The sequence below is a fragment of the Scyliorhinus torazame genome, chromosome 16 (assembly GCF_047496885.1).
Source record: "Scyliorhinus torazame isolate Kashiwa2021f chromosome 16, sScyTor2.1, whole genome shotgun sequence".
NCBI classification, from domain to species: Eukaryota; Metazoa; Chordata; class Chondrichthyes; order Carcharhiniformes; family Scyliorhinidae; genus Scyliorhinus; species Scyliorhinus torazame.
In genome coordinates, this window is record NC_092722.1 from 42,439,783 (window position 1) to 42,456,516 (window position 16,734).

General features: G+C 49.6%; 1 protein-coding gene across 3 annotated transcripts in view; it reads right to left on the reverse strand.

Annotated features, from left to right (window-relative positions):
• Positions 1-16,734, reverse strand: part of vps13d (vacuolar protein sorting 13 homolog D) — a 333,180-nt gene that overhangs the window by 238,393 nt on the left and 78,053 nt on the right. For all 3 annotated transcript variants that reach the window (XM_072478413.1, XM_072478411.1, XM_072478412.1), the window contains exon 23: positions 10,483-10,663. In XM_072478413.1, coding sequence (XP_072334514.1) covers positions 10,483-10,663 — 181 coding nt within the window. The remainder of the gene's footprint in view (positions 1-10,482; positions 10,664-16,734) is intronic.

Here is a 16,734-nt window from a genome sequence, read left to right on the forward strand (position 1 = left end):
ACTGATCACCCCCATCAACTTTTCTGACATGTTGCAGATGGCAGCCTTGATTTCAGTCTTGCTTTTGTCTCCAGGAAGGCCAAGAGTGGCTAGATGCACTACCTCAATGGTAATATAAGCATTGCTGTTAAGATTGCAGACAACCACGTTCTGCAAATGTTGGGAGGTTGAGCAATTCACCCAACATGTACAAGCTAACAGAACGTTCTGCTAACATGCCCTGTGCTCACTCAGCTACTAGGTTATCATTCAGAAAGATATGTATCCCAAAACCAAAGTTCATCCTACTGCCCTTCAGGTGGCAAAGTTTGAATGCAAAGTTAAAAACTATAACGTGTATTAATTGGAAATTGTGGAATCCTCCTTTAACATAAATAGCAATTTCCTCAGAATTTACGACTTCTTACAGCTACCATTATGCAAAGGACAAGAGGTGCTGATTTAAGTTTCTGAAAAAGTATCTGTTTCCATGACAATTTTGACCAATCGTACTCAGCAGCAACTACTGCATTAACATATGACATCTGCTTGATCCACGGATCTTTTTGTTCACATCACCTAACAAAGCTCAGGTATCAACTCCCTCTAATCCCTTTTCTGTTCCACAAGGTTAATGCAGTACTACTTAATTGAGAAACAAAGAAGTTAAATTCACACAGTGCCCATCAGAAACCTAGGTACATCTCAAAGCACTTCACGGCCAATTACGTCTTTTGAAGAGACAGTGTTGTAATGTAGGGGATGTGACAGTCAATTATGCATGTTAATTGGATTTGAACAGCAACCACCAGATAATCTGTTCTGCCAGTGGTGATTATAGAGTAAATGTTGGCCAGGAGGTTGGAGAACTGCCTTGTTCTTCCACTGAGAGTGCTATGGGATCTTTCAGCCAGCCTGGGAGGCAATTAAGGTAGACTCGGAGTCTATGTCAATTAACTATTCCACAGCCCGCCTAAAGTACATGCATCACTGTTGGTCAATGCTGGTTATAGTAAATGTTGCCTCTCATATACAGAGCACTGGGGAGTGCTGAATCACTCCAGTAAGTCCCAACACCAGAAAATCTAACCAAGGAAAGCAGCCAATGTCTAATGAATGGGTGGGTCTACAATTTAACCAATTGACCTTATGGTTAAGGTAGACTGTTTCACCCACAAGTTATTTTGCACACTTAGTTGGGTTTGGATCATATCACATATTGCAGTACTCTGTGCCCTAACCATATTGAATTGCCGCTTATTCAGCAGGATAAGAGTTAAACTGCATCTGCTTTTCATTAGCCTTATTTTCAGAATTCTGCACAGAAGTGGAGTTATCATCAGCTTCACAAGAAAATTCCAGAGTGAGACCATCTGTGTGATATTTAGCTATTGACCCCAGAGGGAGGCTGCCAAATCTAGCACAACACTGGCTTAAATACATAACCATTTGTACCAATTCACACACAACAGCTCTCAGCTATGCCATGAGGTACATTGCAGACGTTGGCAACTCTAGCCGCAAACCACCAAGTAAGAAAATTAAAAATAAATAAGACTGGAAACAAATAACAGATCTACCAGCATCTGAACAGAGGGACAAGAAGTTAACTTTTTGAATAGACGTTCTTTGATCTGAATCTCTTTTCAGGAAATCAAAATGAAGAGGAGGGGTAACATGTGAAAAGTTCAGTATCACTGTTACATAGAGACACTTGTTAGATTTGGGCTTGCAAAATATAGTTTCCATAATTTTCAAAATTTGCACATAAAATTAAATAATAGTGAATTATGAGTGCTGACCTTGAAGAATAAAGAAGAACGAGATAAAGCAAATGTCTGCAGGAAGTTCCGATCAAATTGACATTTTTAAGGTTATTGTGAACAGATGCAGCCACTGTGTTCAGTGTGTCTCAACAGGGCTCGAATGGCTGGATCAGGCACACAAACTGGCACCCAAACTTTACTTGCTGATAACAAATGAAAACAGAAAATGTGGCAACACTAGGCAAGCGTGGCAGGATCCACGGTGAGGCAAAGAGTTAACATTTCAGCTCTGTGGCCTTTCTTCAGAATTCTGATGATAGGTTCCAGACCTGAAACATTAGCTGTTTCTCTCTCCACTGTTGCTGCCAGACCTGCAGAGCGTTTTCAGTACTTTTTGTTTATCATTCTGATTTCCAGCATTCGCAGTACTTTGCTTTTGTATTATTCAAGTTCACCAATATTCTCATAGTCCGAGACAGAATGCCAAGCTGTAACATAGTATTCCCTTATGAGGTTAAGGAGGAAAAACGCGGTAAAGCCAGCTCCAAAACTATAGAAACACAAGCCATTAGTCTGAGAAAGCTGAACATAGTCATGAAATATGAGACCCACTCCTTGATTCACAAAAAACAGTAGCAAAAGTCAGGAATGAATGGCTTAAAGGAAAAAAAGAAAAGAAAAATGTCAATCTGGGCAGCACAGTGGCGCAGTGGTTAGCACTTGCCCCTTAATTGGAAAAATGAATTGGGTACTAGGTCTAGGAAAAAAATGCCAATCAAAAAATAGTTCATTTTCATACCCTGGGAGAATCATTTCAATACCCTTCCCTCTCTGTGTGCCCTTTGGAACCTGTGGCCCACATTTCTTGATCAACATAGTTACAATACAAACATTTACCTGACAAATGGCCACTTATGGCGTCCACAAAAAATTAGAAAGAAGAAATCCATTCTGGTCAATTCCCACCCTTTCAGTCTCCTCACAATCATCAGCAAACTGATAGGTGTTGTGGACAGTGTATTCAAGGTGCACTTGTAAATTCATAGAATCCCTACAGTGCAGTCGGAGGCCATTCGGTCCATCGAATTTGTAGCGACCCTCCAAAAAAAAACACCCTACTTCGACCCACTTCCCCCACATTATCCCCGTTCCCCACCTAACCGTCGCACAATACGAAGCAATTTAGCATGGCCATCTAACCTGCACATCTTTGGACTGTGGGAGGAAACTGGAGCACCTGGAGGAAACCCCCCAGTCACGGGGCGAACGTGCAAACTCCACACAGATAAGGTCGGAATTGAACCTGGGATCCTGGCGCTATGAGGTAGCAGTGCTAACCATTGTGCCCATTTATTCACTTATTCAGCAACAACCTGCTCACTGGTGTTCAGTTTGGGTTCCACCAGGGCGACTCAACTCTAGACGTCAATACAGCCTTGGTCCAAAGATGGACAAAAGAGTTGAGATTCAGAGGAATTAAAGGGGTGCAGGAGCGGAAGGACTTGAATGTATAAGTGCATAGATCATTGAAAGTGGCAGGATGGTGGAGAGAGCAGTTAATAAAGCATACAGTATCCTGGGCTTCAATATTGGGGCATAGAGCACAAAAGCAAGGAGATTCATGAGACACTAGTTAGACCTCAGCTGGAATATTGTCTACAGTTCTGGGCGCTACACGATAGGCGGTGAACTCATTGGAGAGAGTGCAGAAGAGGTTTACAAGAATTGTTCCAGGGATGAGAAACTTCAGTTATGAGGATAGATTGGAGGCGTTGGGACTGTTCCCCTTGGAGAGAAGGTTAAGAGCAGATTTGATAGAGATCTTCAAATTCACGAGGTGACTGGACAAAGTAGATAGGGAGAAATTGTTCATATTCATTAAAAGATCAAGAACGAGGCACAGATTTAAATTGATTTGCAAAAGAAGCAAATGTGATGGGAGAAAAAACCTTTTCACACGACGAGTGGTTCAGGTCTGGAATGCACTGCCTGGAAGTGTTGTTGGGGCAGATTCATGGAGGCATTCAAAAGGGCAGGAGATGGTTACTTGAATAAAAGCAATGTGCTGGGGTGCAGGGAATAGACAGGGGAATGGCACTAACGCACGATGCTTGTTTGGAGAGCCGGTACAGACACGATGGGCCAAAGGGCCTCCTTCTGCGTCTTAATTCTGTGATTTAGAACATACAGCGCAGAAGGAGGCCATTCGGCCCATCGAGTCTGCACCGACCCACTTAAGTCCTCACTTCCACCCTATCTCTGTAACCCAATAACCCCTCCTAACCTTTTTGGACACTAAGGGCAATTTAGCATGGCTAATTCACCTAACCTGCACATCTTTGGACTGTGGGAGGAAACCGGAGCACCCGGAGGAAACCCACGCAGACATGGGGAGAACGTGCAGACTCTGCACGGACAGTGAACCAGTGGGGAATCAAATCTGGGACCCTGGCGCTGTGAAGCCACAGTGCTAGCCACTTGTGCTACCGTGCTGCCCAATTGGGTGGGATGAAAGTGAATGCTCTTGACATCAAGGCAGCATTTGTCTGAGTGCGGCATCAAGGAGACCTATCAAAACTGGAGTCAATGGGAATAAGGGGGGAAAGTCTCCACAGGTTTAAGTCTTTAGCACAAAAGATGGTTGTGGTTGTTGGAGGTTAAACATCTCAGTCCAAGGACACTGCTGCAGGTGTTCCTCATAGTTGGCCCAACCGTTTTCAGCTGCTTCATCAATGGCCTTCCCTTGAATATGAGGCCAGAATTGGTAAAGTTTGTTGATAATTGAAGTGTTCAGTACCGTTTTCAACTCCTGATATACTGAAGCAGTCTGGAGCAGCATTTGAGGTTGGAGTTGCAAGTCTCAGGAGTGACCCGTGCCCCTCCAAAATGAGAATAAATTTGTGTTGTAGAACACCAAGGAAATATCTGGAGCTTGCACAGATGTCACTTGTTAATCGTGGCATTGTAAGCAAAAGTGGCAAGTTAAGAGCATTAGAGAAAAAGGCTTTTTGTTTAAATATGACTTTTCCTATCGTATACTGATGCCAATGTATTAAATCAAATTTGTAGTATAATTGTATAAAGAGAAATCAGCAAAACAAATAACATAAGAAACTGGAGAAATATGCAAAATCATAGAATCCCTACTGTGCAGGAGGCCACTTGGCCCATCGAGTCTGCAGCGACTCTCCAAAAGAGCACTTCACCCATGTCCACGCCACCCTATCCCCGTAATCCCATAACTTGCACATCCCTGGACACAAAGTGACAATTAATCCTGGCCAATGCATCTAACCCGCACATCTTTGGACTGTGGGAGGAAACCGGAGCACCCGGAAGAAACCCACGCAAACACAGGGTGAAAGTACAAACTCCACACAGAGAGTGACCCAAGGCCGGAATTTAACCTGGCCTGTGAGGCAGTAGAGCTAACCACTGTGCTGCCGTGTCGCCCATAAATTGATCTCAAATTACTTTGCAGAACCACAAATCATAAAGCAGTGAAATATAACTATGTTGATTCTTTCACAATGGTTAGGTTGACCCTGGAATGTGACTTGTGCATTAAAAAAATGCGAACGTTAATTCTGGCTCTTCATGGCACAAAGCCATTAAAGAAAAAAACAGTGCCGAGTAAAAGAAAACAGTACAACAATCAAGTAACTGTAAACAGACCAATTCATCTAGGCGATTCCAATGTCTCATTATTTATCTTTAGACTTGGCTATGTGCTAAATACTGCTTCTTTTCACTATCAATAATTGCACTCATATAGCAGTTCGATGGCACAGTGCATCCAAGCTATTAGTCTGTTTGACTTAATTCCACCACGTCACCTCATTGACCTTCATTTCCCAGCGTCAGGCAGCTAAAACCAGCTAAAAGGCTGCCTGCCTGGCAACCACACAACTAACCAACATATTAGATAAAAGCAAAATACTGTGGATGCTGGAAATCTGAAATAAGAACTGAAAATGTCAGATAAACTCAGCAGATCTGGCAGCATCTGTGGAGAGAGAAACAGAGTTAATGTTTCGAGTCCACATGATCCTTCTTCAGATAGCAGATTGTCTACAGTGCTGTCAACAGTGAAATATTGTCATGCCATTCAATGGCTGCAGTTACATTTGGAGACTCTGAGGCGGAGGTGGGGCACCTAGGAGACCTTTGTAAAACGCTGAGGGCAAAGGTGGAGGAGCAGGAGAATGCCTCGAGAAGGCAGAACCTGCGAATAGTGGGCCTGCATGAAGGAGTGGAAGGTTCGAGTGCCACGAGGTACGTCTCGAGGATGCTGGCGGGACTGGTGGCAGACGGGGTGCGGGATAAGGCACCTGAAGCAGACCGAGTGCATAGGTCTCGGAGGCAAAAGCCTAGAGCTGGGAGCCGCCGCGGGCGGTGATCGTGAGACTCCATAAATTTGTGGAGAAAGAGAAAATTCTACGGTGGGCCAGAGAGAGGCATAGCTGCTACTGGGAGGGAAATAACGTCCGGATTTATCAGGACATCGGAGTTGGCAAAACGGCGGGCAGGTTTCAACAAGGCCAAGGCGGTGCTGTATCGGCGGCAGATCAGGTTTGGTGTGCTCTACCCGGCAAAATTATGGGTGATGTTCGGAGTCCGGGAGTATTATTTCGAGACCCCAGAAATGGGGCTGGTTTAGCACACTGGGCTAAATAGCTGGCTTTTAAAGCAGACCAAAGCAGGCCAGCAGCATGGTTCAATTCCTGTACCAGCCTCCCAGAACAGGCACCGGAATGTGGCGACTAGGGGAGGGCTACTTGTGACAATAAGCGATTTTCATTTCATATCATTCAGAAGCGGCTGAAGACTTCATTAAGGAGCATAAACTGGGGGAGAACTGAGTGGACAATGCTTGGGAACCGGGGTGCTGGCACTATGTAATGGTCGGGAGCATGGGGGATTTTCGCCTTTTGTGTGTGGGGGGGGGGGGTTCTGTTCAATGTTGAGATTGTAAGGAGTTGTAGGGGTGAAACGTTTATGGGGGATGGATTTTATGGGACTGTTTGTGTTTAACATCTGTTTGTTTGTTTTTGGAGAAGGCTACCTGGAGTTCAGGAGAAGTCCTTGTTTGGGTGGGGAAGGGGAAGGCCAGCAGGAGGCCTTCTTCCTTGAGCGGAGGAGTGAGGGGGTCATTAGGATGTGCCTTTGGGCAGGGGCAGCCGCGCTAGCAGGTCATGCGGGTGAACGGAAGTGAGGTAGTGGGGGAGAAGGCCAAGAGGGGTGGCCGGGGGGAGGGGGAAAAGGGGGGGGGGCGTGGGGGGAGAAGAAGGGGAAGGGGAAAAGCGGTGGGGGGGGGGGTACTGCGATGCGGCAGGGGGTGAGAGATGACATGGTCAAGGGCGAAGAAAGGGGCCATCTAGGATGGGCTAGGTACAGAGTGGAATTAAAGGGGCAGGAGTTAAGTGGGGAAGATGACAGACGGTAGAGGGGATTGGAGGCACAAGCCTCCGGTATGGTTGGTAACGCGGAACATCCGGGGACTGAATGGGCCGGTTAAAAGGTCCCGGGTGTTCGTGTACCTCAGGAGCTTGAAAGCGGGGGTGGTCTTTCTGCAGGAGACCCACCCAGGTTAGGTTAAGGAAGGGGTGGGTCGTGCAGGTTTTTCACTCGGGGTTTGATTTGAAGTCGAGGAGTGTGCCGATTTTAATGAGCAAAAAAATGGAATTTGAGAGTGCGAAGGAGGTGAGGGATCCAGGTGGGAGATATGTGATTGTGAGTGGGGTATTGGAAGGGGCACCGGTCGTGTTGGTAAATGTGTATGCCCCAAATTGGGATGATGTGTGTTTAGCACACTGGGCTAAATCGCTGGCTTTTAAAGCAGACCAAGGCAGGCCAGCAGCACGGTTCAATTCCCATACCAGCCTCCCCGAACAGGCGCCGGAATGTGGCGACTAGGGGCTTTTCACAGTAACTTCATTGAAGCCTGCTTGTGACAATAAGCGATTTTCATTTCATTTCATTTCATTTCATGAGGGGGTTGCTGACAGCAATCCCGGATTTTGGCACGTACCAGTTGATCACGGGAGGAGATTTTAACCGTGTCCTGGAGCCGAGGGTGGATAGATCGAGCCCCAGGTCGATGGGTAGGGTACGAATGGCAAGGGAGCTGGGGAGGTTTATGGAAAGGATGGGTATGGTGGATCCATGGCGCTTTCAGAACCCAGGGGGAAGGGAGTATTCCTTCTTTTCACACGTCTATAAGGTGTATTCGAGGAATGATTACTCTGTAGTGAGTCGGGAGATTTTGGTTGGGGTGGAGGAGGCAGAGTATGCGGGGATAGTAATCTCGGACCACTGGCTGGATATTCGGTTCAGTACGGGACGAGAGCAGAGGCTGGAGTGGAGGTTTGATCATAGAATTTACAATGCAGAAGGAGGCCATTCGGCCCATCAAGTCTGTACCGGCTCTTGGAAAGAGCACCCTACCCTAGGTCAACACCTCCACCCTATCCCCATAACCCAGTAACCCCACCCAACACTAAGGGCAATTTTGGACACGAAGGACAATTTATCATGGCCAATCCACCTAACCTGCACATCTTTGGATTGTGGGAGGAAACCGGAGCACCCGGAGGAAACCCACACACACACGGGGAGGATGAGCAGACTCCGCACAGACAGTGACCCAAGCCGGAATCGAACCTGGGACCCTGGAGCTATGAAGCAATTGTCTATCCACAATGCTACCGTGCTGCCCGTTGACTTGGGATTGTTGGCGGATGGAGGTTTTTGTGATAAGGTGCGGTCGGCGATTAGGGATTATGTGGCGTTCAATCAGAATGGGGAGGTGTTGGCAGGCATTTTTTGGGAAGCACTGAAGGCAGTGGTCCGGGGAGAAATTATCTCATTTACGGTTCGTGCGAATAAGGAAAGGAGGGCGGAACATGACTGCCTAGTGAGCGAGATAGTGGAGGTGGACAGGGAACATTCAAGAGTGCCCACAGTGGGGGGATTGGTAAGGAGGAAAATGTTGCAGGGGCACTTTGACAGGCTGACAACGGGGAGGGCGGTAGGGCAACTGCGTAGGGCAAGAGGGGTGCAATACGAGTATGGGGAGAAGGCGAACCGCATGCTGGCGCACCAGCTGCAGAGGCAGGCTGCGTCCAGGGAAATAGTGAAGATCCGGACTGGGGCTGAGGATGTGGTGTCAGAGCCAGGGAAGATAAATGAGGCATTTAAAGAGTATTACCAGGGACTTTATAAGGCAGACCCAGGAGGAGAGGAGGGGGACATTGGGTGGTTTCTGGACGAGCTGGTATTTCCCCAGGTGGAGGAAGCAAAGAGGCAGGCGTTGGAGGAGCCCCTGGGGCTGAGGGAGGTGCTGGATAGTATCAGGGGTATGAAGTCGGGGAAGGCCCCTGGGCCGGATGGGTACCCGGCAGAATTTTATAAGGAATTTGCGGCGGACCTGGCACCACATCTGTTGGGGGCCTTTAATGAAGCACTGGAGAAGGGGGAGTTGCCGGAGACGATGAAGCAGGCAGTAATCACACTAATCCCCAAAAAAGGGAAGGATTCGGTGGAATGTGGGTCGCATAGACCCATATCACTATCGAACACGATGTGAAAGTATTGGCTAAGTTGTGGCAGGGAGGATGGAGGATTGCGTCCTGGGGTGGTTACAGAAGATCAAACAGGCTTCGTGAAGGGCAGGCAGCTCACGAGTAATATAAGACGGAAGTTGAATGTTGTGATGAATCCGTCGAGAGCTCTGGTACCGGAGGTGGTGGTGTCCATGGACGCGGAGAAAGCATTTGATCGGGTGGAGTGGTGGTACTTGTTCAAAGTTTTGGGAAGGTTTGGGCCGAGATTTGTGGCATGGGTGCGGTTGCTGTATGTGGCGCCAAGAGAGGGTGAGGACGAACGATATGAGCTCACAAAGCTTTGACTTACACAGGGGTACGAGGCAGGGGTGCCCGCTGTCGCCGCTGCTGTTTGCGCTGGCCATAGAGCCATTGGCGATGGCTCTCAGGGGGTCGGCAGAGTGGCAGGGGATAATGAAGGGACAGAGGGAGCATTGGGTGTCGCTCTATGCCGATGACCTCTTGCTATATGCTTCGGAACCGTTGGAGAGTGTGGGAAGGATTATGGGCCTGTTGGGGAGATTTGGAGGGTTCTCGGGATACAAGCTGAACGTAGGGAAAAGCGAGGTCTCCCAGTGAATGAGCTGGCACAGCGGGCTAATTTAGGGGGGGATGCCATTTACGGTAGCGAGGGATAGGTTTAGGTACTTGGGGTTTCAGGTAGCGAGAGAATGGACGGGGTTCCATAAGTGGAACTTAACGAAGCTGTGGAGGAGGCCAGGGAGGATCTTAAAAGGTGGGATACACTGCACTTAACGTTGGCGGTGAGGGTCCAAGTGGTGAAAATGAATATTCTGCCGAGGTTCTTGTTAATCTTTGAGGCTCTCCCGATCTTTATACCAAAGGCCTTTTTTCGGAAAGTGTACACGATCATCTCTGACTTTGTATGGGCGGGGAAGGTGCCGAGGGTGGGGAGGACCCTGCTAGAGGCAGAGGCAGAGGGGGGGGTTGGCATTGCCAAACTTGCTTCATTATTATTGGGCAGCGAATGTGGACAAGGTGCGGAGATAGATCTGTATTGTTGATTGTTGGGAAGAATGTTTCCCGGGGTGTTTATTTGCTGTAACCTACTTTGATACAAGTTTGAATAAAATGAGTTTAAAAAAAAGTAGTTGGTAAGGTAAATATCTTACTGCTTGTCCCTCTATAGCTGCTCTCTGTCGCCCCAGCACGTCCTGTAGCTGTGTGAAGTTCTGAATAAATGCCACCACCTCAGCCTGGAAGCGTTGGGTGTGCACATACTGCACTGATGCCATTTGAAGACTTACTCTCATATCACAATCTCGCTTCAGCTTCGGGTCTGCTCTGCCATACCTGGTTTCAGACAAAAAAAATTGCCTTATTCACCAACAACTTGCATTTGGTATTTCAATGGTGCAAGCGGACAACAAGCCAAAGTAGGAGATAGTAGGAAAGGTGATTAAAAGCTTAGTTAAAAAGGGGGAGAGGTGGAAAGGATTAGGAACAGAATTCCAAAGTCCGAGGTAACTGAAAGCATTGTAACCAATGATAGGGTGAAGGAAGGTGGAGGGATGCACTGGAGATCAGAGCAACTGAGAGTTTGGGATTGCACAGTAATGCTGGTTGGTGAGAAAGGGAGGGGACAAGGACATGAAGGATTTGAACACAAGAATGCAAATTTTAAATTTGAAGTGTTTAGAATCGGCAACTAAGGTAGTTCAGCAAAGGCAGGGGTGACAGATAGAATCATAGAATTTACAGTGCAGAAGGAGGCCATTCAGCCCATCGAGGCTGCACCGGCCCTTACAAAGAGCACCCTACTGAAGCTCATATCTACCCTATCCCTGTAACCCCCACTTAACATTTTTTTGGATACTAAGGACAATTTAGCATGGCCAATCCCCCTAATCCGCACATCTTTGGACTGTGGGAGAAAACCGGAGCACCCGGAGGAAACCCACGCAGACACGGGGAGAACGTGTAGACTCCACGCACACAGTGACTCAAGCCGGGAATCGAACCTGGGACTCAGGAGCTGTGAAGCAACTGTGTTAACCACTATGCTACTGTGCTGCCCTAGATAATAGAGGAGTCTAACCTGACATGAGACAGGATCAGGGCAACAGAATTTGGATCAGCTGGTGCTTACGGAGGGTAGATTATGGGAAGTCAGCCAAAACAGTCAAGGAGCAATTGAGTTTGGTGTCGAGACATAGGTAAGGGTTTCAGCTGCATGTGGAATGAGGCAAGGGAAGAGCTGTGCAATATTTTAGAGGTGAAAGCAGACACTGCAGTGGAAAGGATAGTGGCCATGGTAGAAGATCAATAAACTTCGCTGTGTAACAAAGAATGGAAAAATGTATTTTTTTAAAAATAAAGTTTGAGTACCCAATTATTTATTTTTTTCCAATTAAGGGGCAGTCCACCTAATCTTTGTGGGGGTGAAACCCACGCAGACACGGGGAGAATGTGCAAACTCCAAATGGACAGTGACCCAGGGCCAGCATTTGAACCCGGATCCTCAGCGCCACAGTCCCAGTACTAACCACTGTGCCATGTGCCGCCCCGGAAAAATATATTATAAAAGTTTCCATGAGTGTGTTAAAATCTCACCCATATTTGGGTCAGCTTTAACAAAAAGAATACAATCAGTTCACACAGAGCAACTTTAGTTTTAAGACTGCACTAATACAATTCAAATATCATGGCCTCAATATGTATCTCAGTTGGTGTCAAAGCCAATTGGTTCTCCAATATGGACATACTGACTGATCACAATTCGCCAGCTGTCCATCATGGAGAGATATCAAGTAGAGACTGCACTCTTATACATGAGAAATAATCACTGTATTCATCCCCAAGGGGTTCCAGCAACCAAATGGGACAGTGGTTAGCCAAGCTTTGGAGTTGGAGGATGTGGTATTATAGGTATTACGGTACCTGATAGGCTAAAGCACCATTGGTGGAAACTGTATGCTTTCTATTGGTTAGAATGTATGATAGCTCCGCCCTGCTAGGCGGGGTATAAGAACCCCTGCCGCCCCAGCAGCCTTCATTCTGTACCTGAGCTGCTGGGGGAACACCTAGCTTATTAAAGTCTTCAGTTGGACTACAACCTCGCTTTAGTGGTCATTGATCGTGCATCAATTTAATAAGCTAGTTTTTTTAAGAAGAAAGGATGGAGCTCCGAATCAAGCCGGAGTGTCTGCAACTTAGCCCCCACGCGGCGAACTCAGTGGCAATCTTTAAGCACTGGCTGGCGTGCTTTAAAGGGTATCTCGGGACGGCCGAATACGCACCCACAGGAGAGCAGAAACTGCACGTCCTGCACTCAAGGGTGAGCCCGGAGATTTACACCCTCATCGAGGAAGCGCAAGACTTCGATGCAGCAACAGAGCTGCTAAAAGGACACGAAATTTGCCCGGTCTACGCCCGGCACCAGCTTGCAACAAGGCGACAAACCCCTGGGGATTCGCTGGAGGAATTCTACCGTGCACTCCTGGTGTTGGGAAGAAGCTGCAGCTGCCCGCAGGTTTCGGCGAGCGAACACACGCAACTCTTAGTCCGGGACGCTTTTGTGGCAGGTATGCTATCTTTACAAATTCGCCAGCGTCTGTTAGAAAAGGACACCCTAGGTCTCAGGGAGGCACGGGCCCTTGCAGGCTCCCTGGACGTGGCCTCCAGGAACACCCACGCTTACTTTCCCGACCGCGCGGCAGCGTGGAACCCCTCCGCGGCCGACCATTCCCCCACAGGCCTGCGCTGCAAGGCGGTCTGGCAATCCTGAGGGGCCCCGCTGCTACTTTTGCGGGCAGGCCAAGCACCCCCGCCAGCGCTGCCCGGCCCGCGCATCCGCCTGCAAGGGATGCGGCAAAAAGGGCCATTTCGTGGGGGTATGCCAGGCCCGTGCGGTTGCCGTGGTCTCCGGCGGCGAATGCGGACCACAACTACAAGCTTCTCCACGGGCCCCGTGCGGCTAGCGGTCGCCGCTATCTTCATATTCCAGGGCCACGTGCGGACCCCGGGCGCCGCCATCTTGTTCCGCGGACGCCACGTTGGAGGGATGGGCGCTGCCATTTTGTGCATCCCCAGCCATGTGCGACCAACGGGACGGCATCTTGGATGAAGCCCCAGGACCCCAGCTCAGCTGACCACGCACTGCCCGAACAGAACTCTCAACTGCTGCGATTAGCCTCGGTGAGTCTGGATCAGTCTCGGCCCCGAACACTCTCAACTGCTACGACGACCGTATTCATCAACGGGCACGAGACGTCGTCCTGCCTAATCGACTCTGGGGGCACGGAGAGTTTCATACATCCTGACACGGTAAGGCGCTGTTCTCTCCTCATCCACCCAATTAATCAAAAACATCTCCCTGGCTTCCGGTTCACACTCAGTGGAGATAAAGGGGTTTTGTGTAGCAAACCTCACAGTCCAGGGAAGGGAGTTCAAAAATTTCCGTCTCTACATCCTTCCCCACCTCTGCGCGGCTACAGTCCTGGGTTTAGACTTTAGTGTAACCTTCAAAGTCTGACCTTCAAATCCGGCGGCCCTATACCCCCCCTTACTGTCTGCGGCCTCGCGACCCTTAAGATCGACCCGCCTTCCATGTTTGCGAACCTCACCCCGGATTGCAAACCCGTCGCCACCAGGAGCAGACGCTACAGTGCCCAGGACCGGATCTTTATTAGGTCAGAGGTCCAAAGGCTACTGAGGGAAGGGGTCATTGAAGCCAGTAACAGCCCCTGGAGAGCTCAAGTAGTGGTGGTAAAGACCGGGGAGAAGCATAGGATGGTCATCGACTAGTCAGACCATCAACAGGTTTACGCAGCTGGACGCGTACCCTCTCCCCCGCATATCCGACCTGGTAAACAGGATCGTGCATTATAAGGTCTTCTCCACGGTGGATCTCAAGTCCACCTACCACCAGCTCCCCATCCGTACTAGTGACCGCAAATACACTGCCTTCGAGGCAGATGGGCGGCTCTATCACTTCTTAAGGGTTCCCTTCGGTGTCACCAACGGGGTCTCGGTCTTCCAGCGCGAGATGGACCGAATGGTTGACCGGTACGGTTTACGGGCAACATTCCCATATCTCGATAATGTCACCATCTGCGGCCATGACCAGCAGGACCACGACACCAACCTCCGAAAATTTCTCCAGACCGCTAAAATCCTTAACCTTACATACAACAAGGATAAATGCGTGTTCAGCACCGACTGCCTAGCCATCCTTGGCTACATAGTGCGAAGTGGAGTTATAGGCCCCGACCCTGAACGCATGCGCCCCCTTATGGAGTTCCCCCTCCCTCACTGCTCCAAGGCCCTGAAACGTTGCCTAGGTTTTTTTTAGCTACTACGCCCAGTGGGTCCCCAACTACTCGGACAAGGCCCGTCCCGATCCAATCCACAGCTTTTCCCCTGTCGATAAGAGGCACGCCAGGCCTTCAGCCGCATCAAAGCAGACATTGCAAAGGCCACGATGCACGCCATCGACGAGTCGCTCCCCTTCCAGGTCAAGAGCGATGCGTCCGATGTAGCTCCGGCCGCCACCCTCAACCAAGCGGGCAGACCCGTGGCCTTCTTCTCTTGTACCCTCCATGCTTCCGAAATCCGCCACTCCTCAGTCGAAAAGGAGGCCCAGGCCATAGTAGAAGCTGTGCGACATTGGAGGCATTACCTGGCCGGCAGGAGATTCACTCTCCTCACGGACCAACGGTTGGTTGCTTTCATGTTTGATAATGCACAGCGGGGCAAGATAAAAAACGACAAGATCTTGCGGTGGAGGATCGAACTCTCCACCTACAACTACGAGATCATGTATCATCCCGGGAAGCTAAACGAGCCTCCTGACGTCCTGTCCCGCGGCACATGTGCCACTGCACAAGTGGACCGCCTCCGAGCCCTCCACGAGGACCTCTGCCACCCGGGGGTCACTCGCTTTTTCCATTTTATCAAGACCCGCAACCTGCCCTACTCCATCGAGGAGGTCAGGACAGCCACCAGGGACTGCCAAATCTGCGCGGAGTGCAAACCGCACTTCTACCGACCAGAGAAAGCGCACCTGATAAAGGCTTCCCGTCCCTTTGATCGTCTCAGCATGGACTTCAAAGGCCCCTTCCCCTCCACCGACCGCAACACGTACTTCCTGAACGTGATTGACGAGAACTCCCGGTTCCCATTCGCCATCCTCTGCCCCGACATGACCGCAACCACCGTCATCAAGGCCCTCCATAGCATCTTTGCACTGTTCGGGTTCCCCGCTTACATACAGTGATAGGGGGTCCTCCTTTATGAGCGACGAACTGCGTCAATTCCTGCTCAGCAAGGGCATCGCCTCGAGCAGGACGACCAGTTACAACCCCCGGGGTTACGGACAGGTAGAGAGGGAGAACAGAACGGTCTGGAAGACCGTCCTGCTGGCCCTACGGTCCAGGAACCTCCCAGTCTCCCGCTGGCAAGAAGTCCTCCCGGATGCCCTCCACTCCATCCGGTCACTGCTTTGTATGACCACCAATTAGACACCCCACGAACGTCTCCTTGTCTTCCCTAGGAAGTCCTCCTCTGGGACCTCGCTCCCGACCTGGCTGGCATCCTGCTCCGAAAACACGTGCGGGCGCACAAGTCGGACCCATTGGTCGAGAGGGTAACCCCCAGTACGCCTATGTGGCGTACCCCGACGGCCGACAAGATACGGTCTCCCTACGAGACCTGGCGCCTGCCGGATCCCCACGCACATCCCAGCCACCAGTCCCACCCTCCCCTCCACCGCAGCACCTTACAGCAGGATCGGTCCTTCCGCCGACCCCGTCTAGGCCCCCTCCCCCCCACCGATGCCCTCCGCAGGCGCTCCCTTCCCAGATCAACCGTTTTACCCACCAGCGCTGTCTAGGGATGCCGAAGCTGCCACAGAGTTCGAGGCCACGCTCCCGGAGTCACAGACGCCCGAGCCTCCACCGGAGTCACCACCGAAGCCCGGACGATCACAAAGGATGACCAGGGCCCCCAATCGACTGATTGTTTCATTTTAATTGTAAACTGTAAATATAAACCATCAAATGTACATAGCTATCAGAATTGTAAATGGTTACTAAACACTGTATGGAGGTAATACAGTACCTCCATAACTAATTATACCACGTTTCCATGTTTTGTAGTTTCAGGCCACCACCCCGCCGGACTCCTTTTTAACAGGGGGTGAATGTGGTATTATAGGTATTACGGTACCTGATAGGCTAAAGCACCATTGGTGGAAACTGTATGCTTTCTATTGGTTAGAATGAATGATCGCTCCGCCCTACTAGGCAGGGTATAAGAACCCGTGCCGCCCCAGCAGCCTTCATTCTGTACCTGAGCTGCTGGGGGAAACATCTAGCTTATTAAAGCCTTCAGTTGGACTGCAACCTCACTTTAGTGGTCCTTGA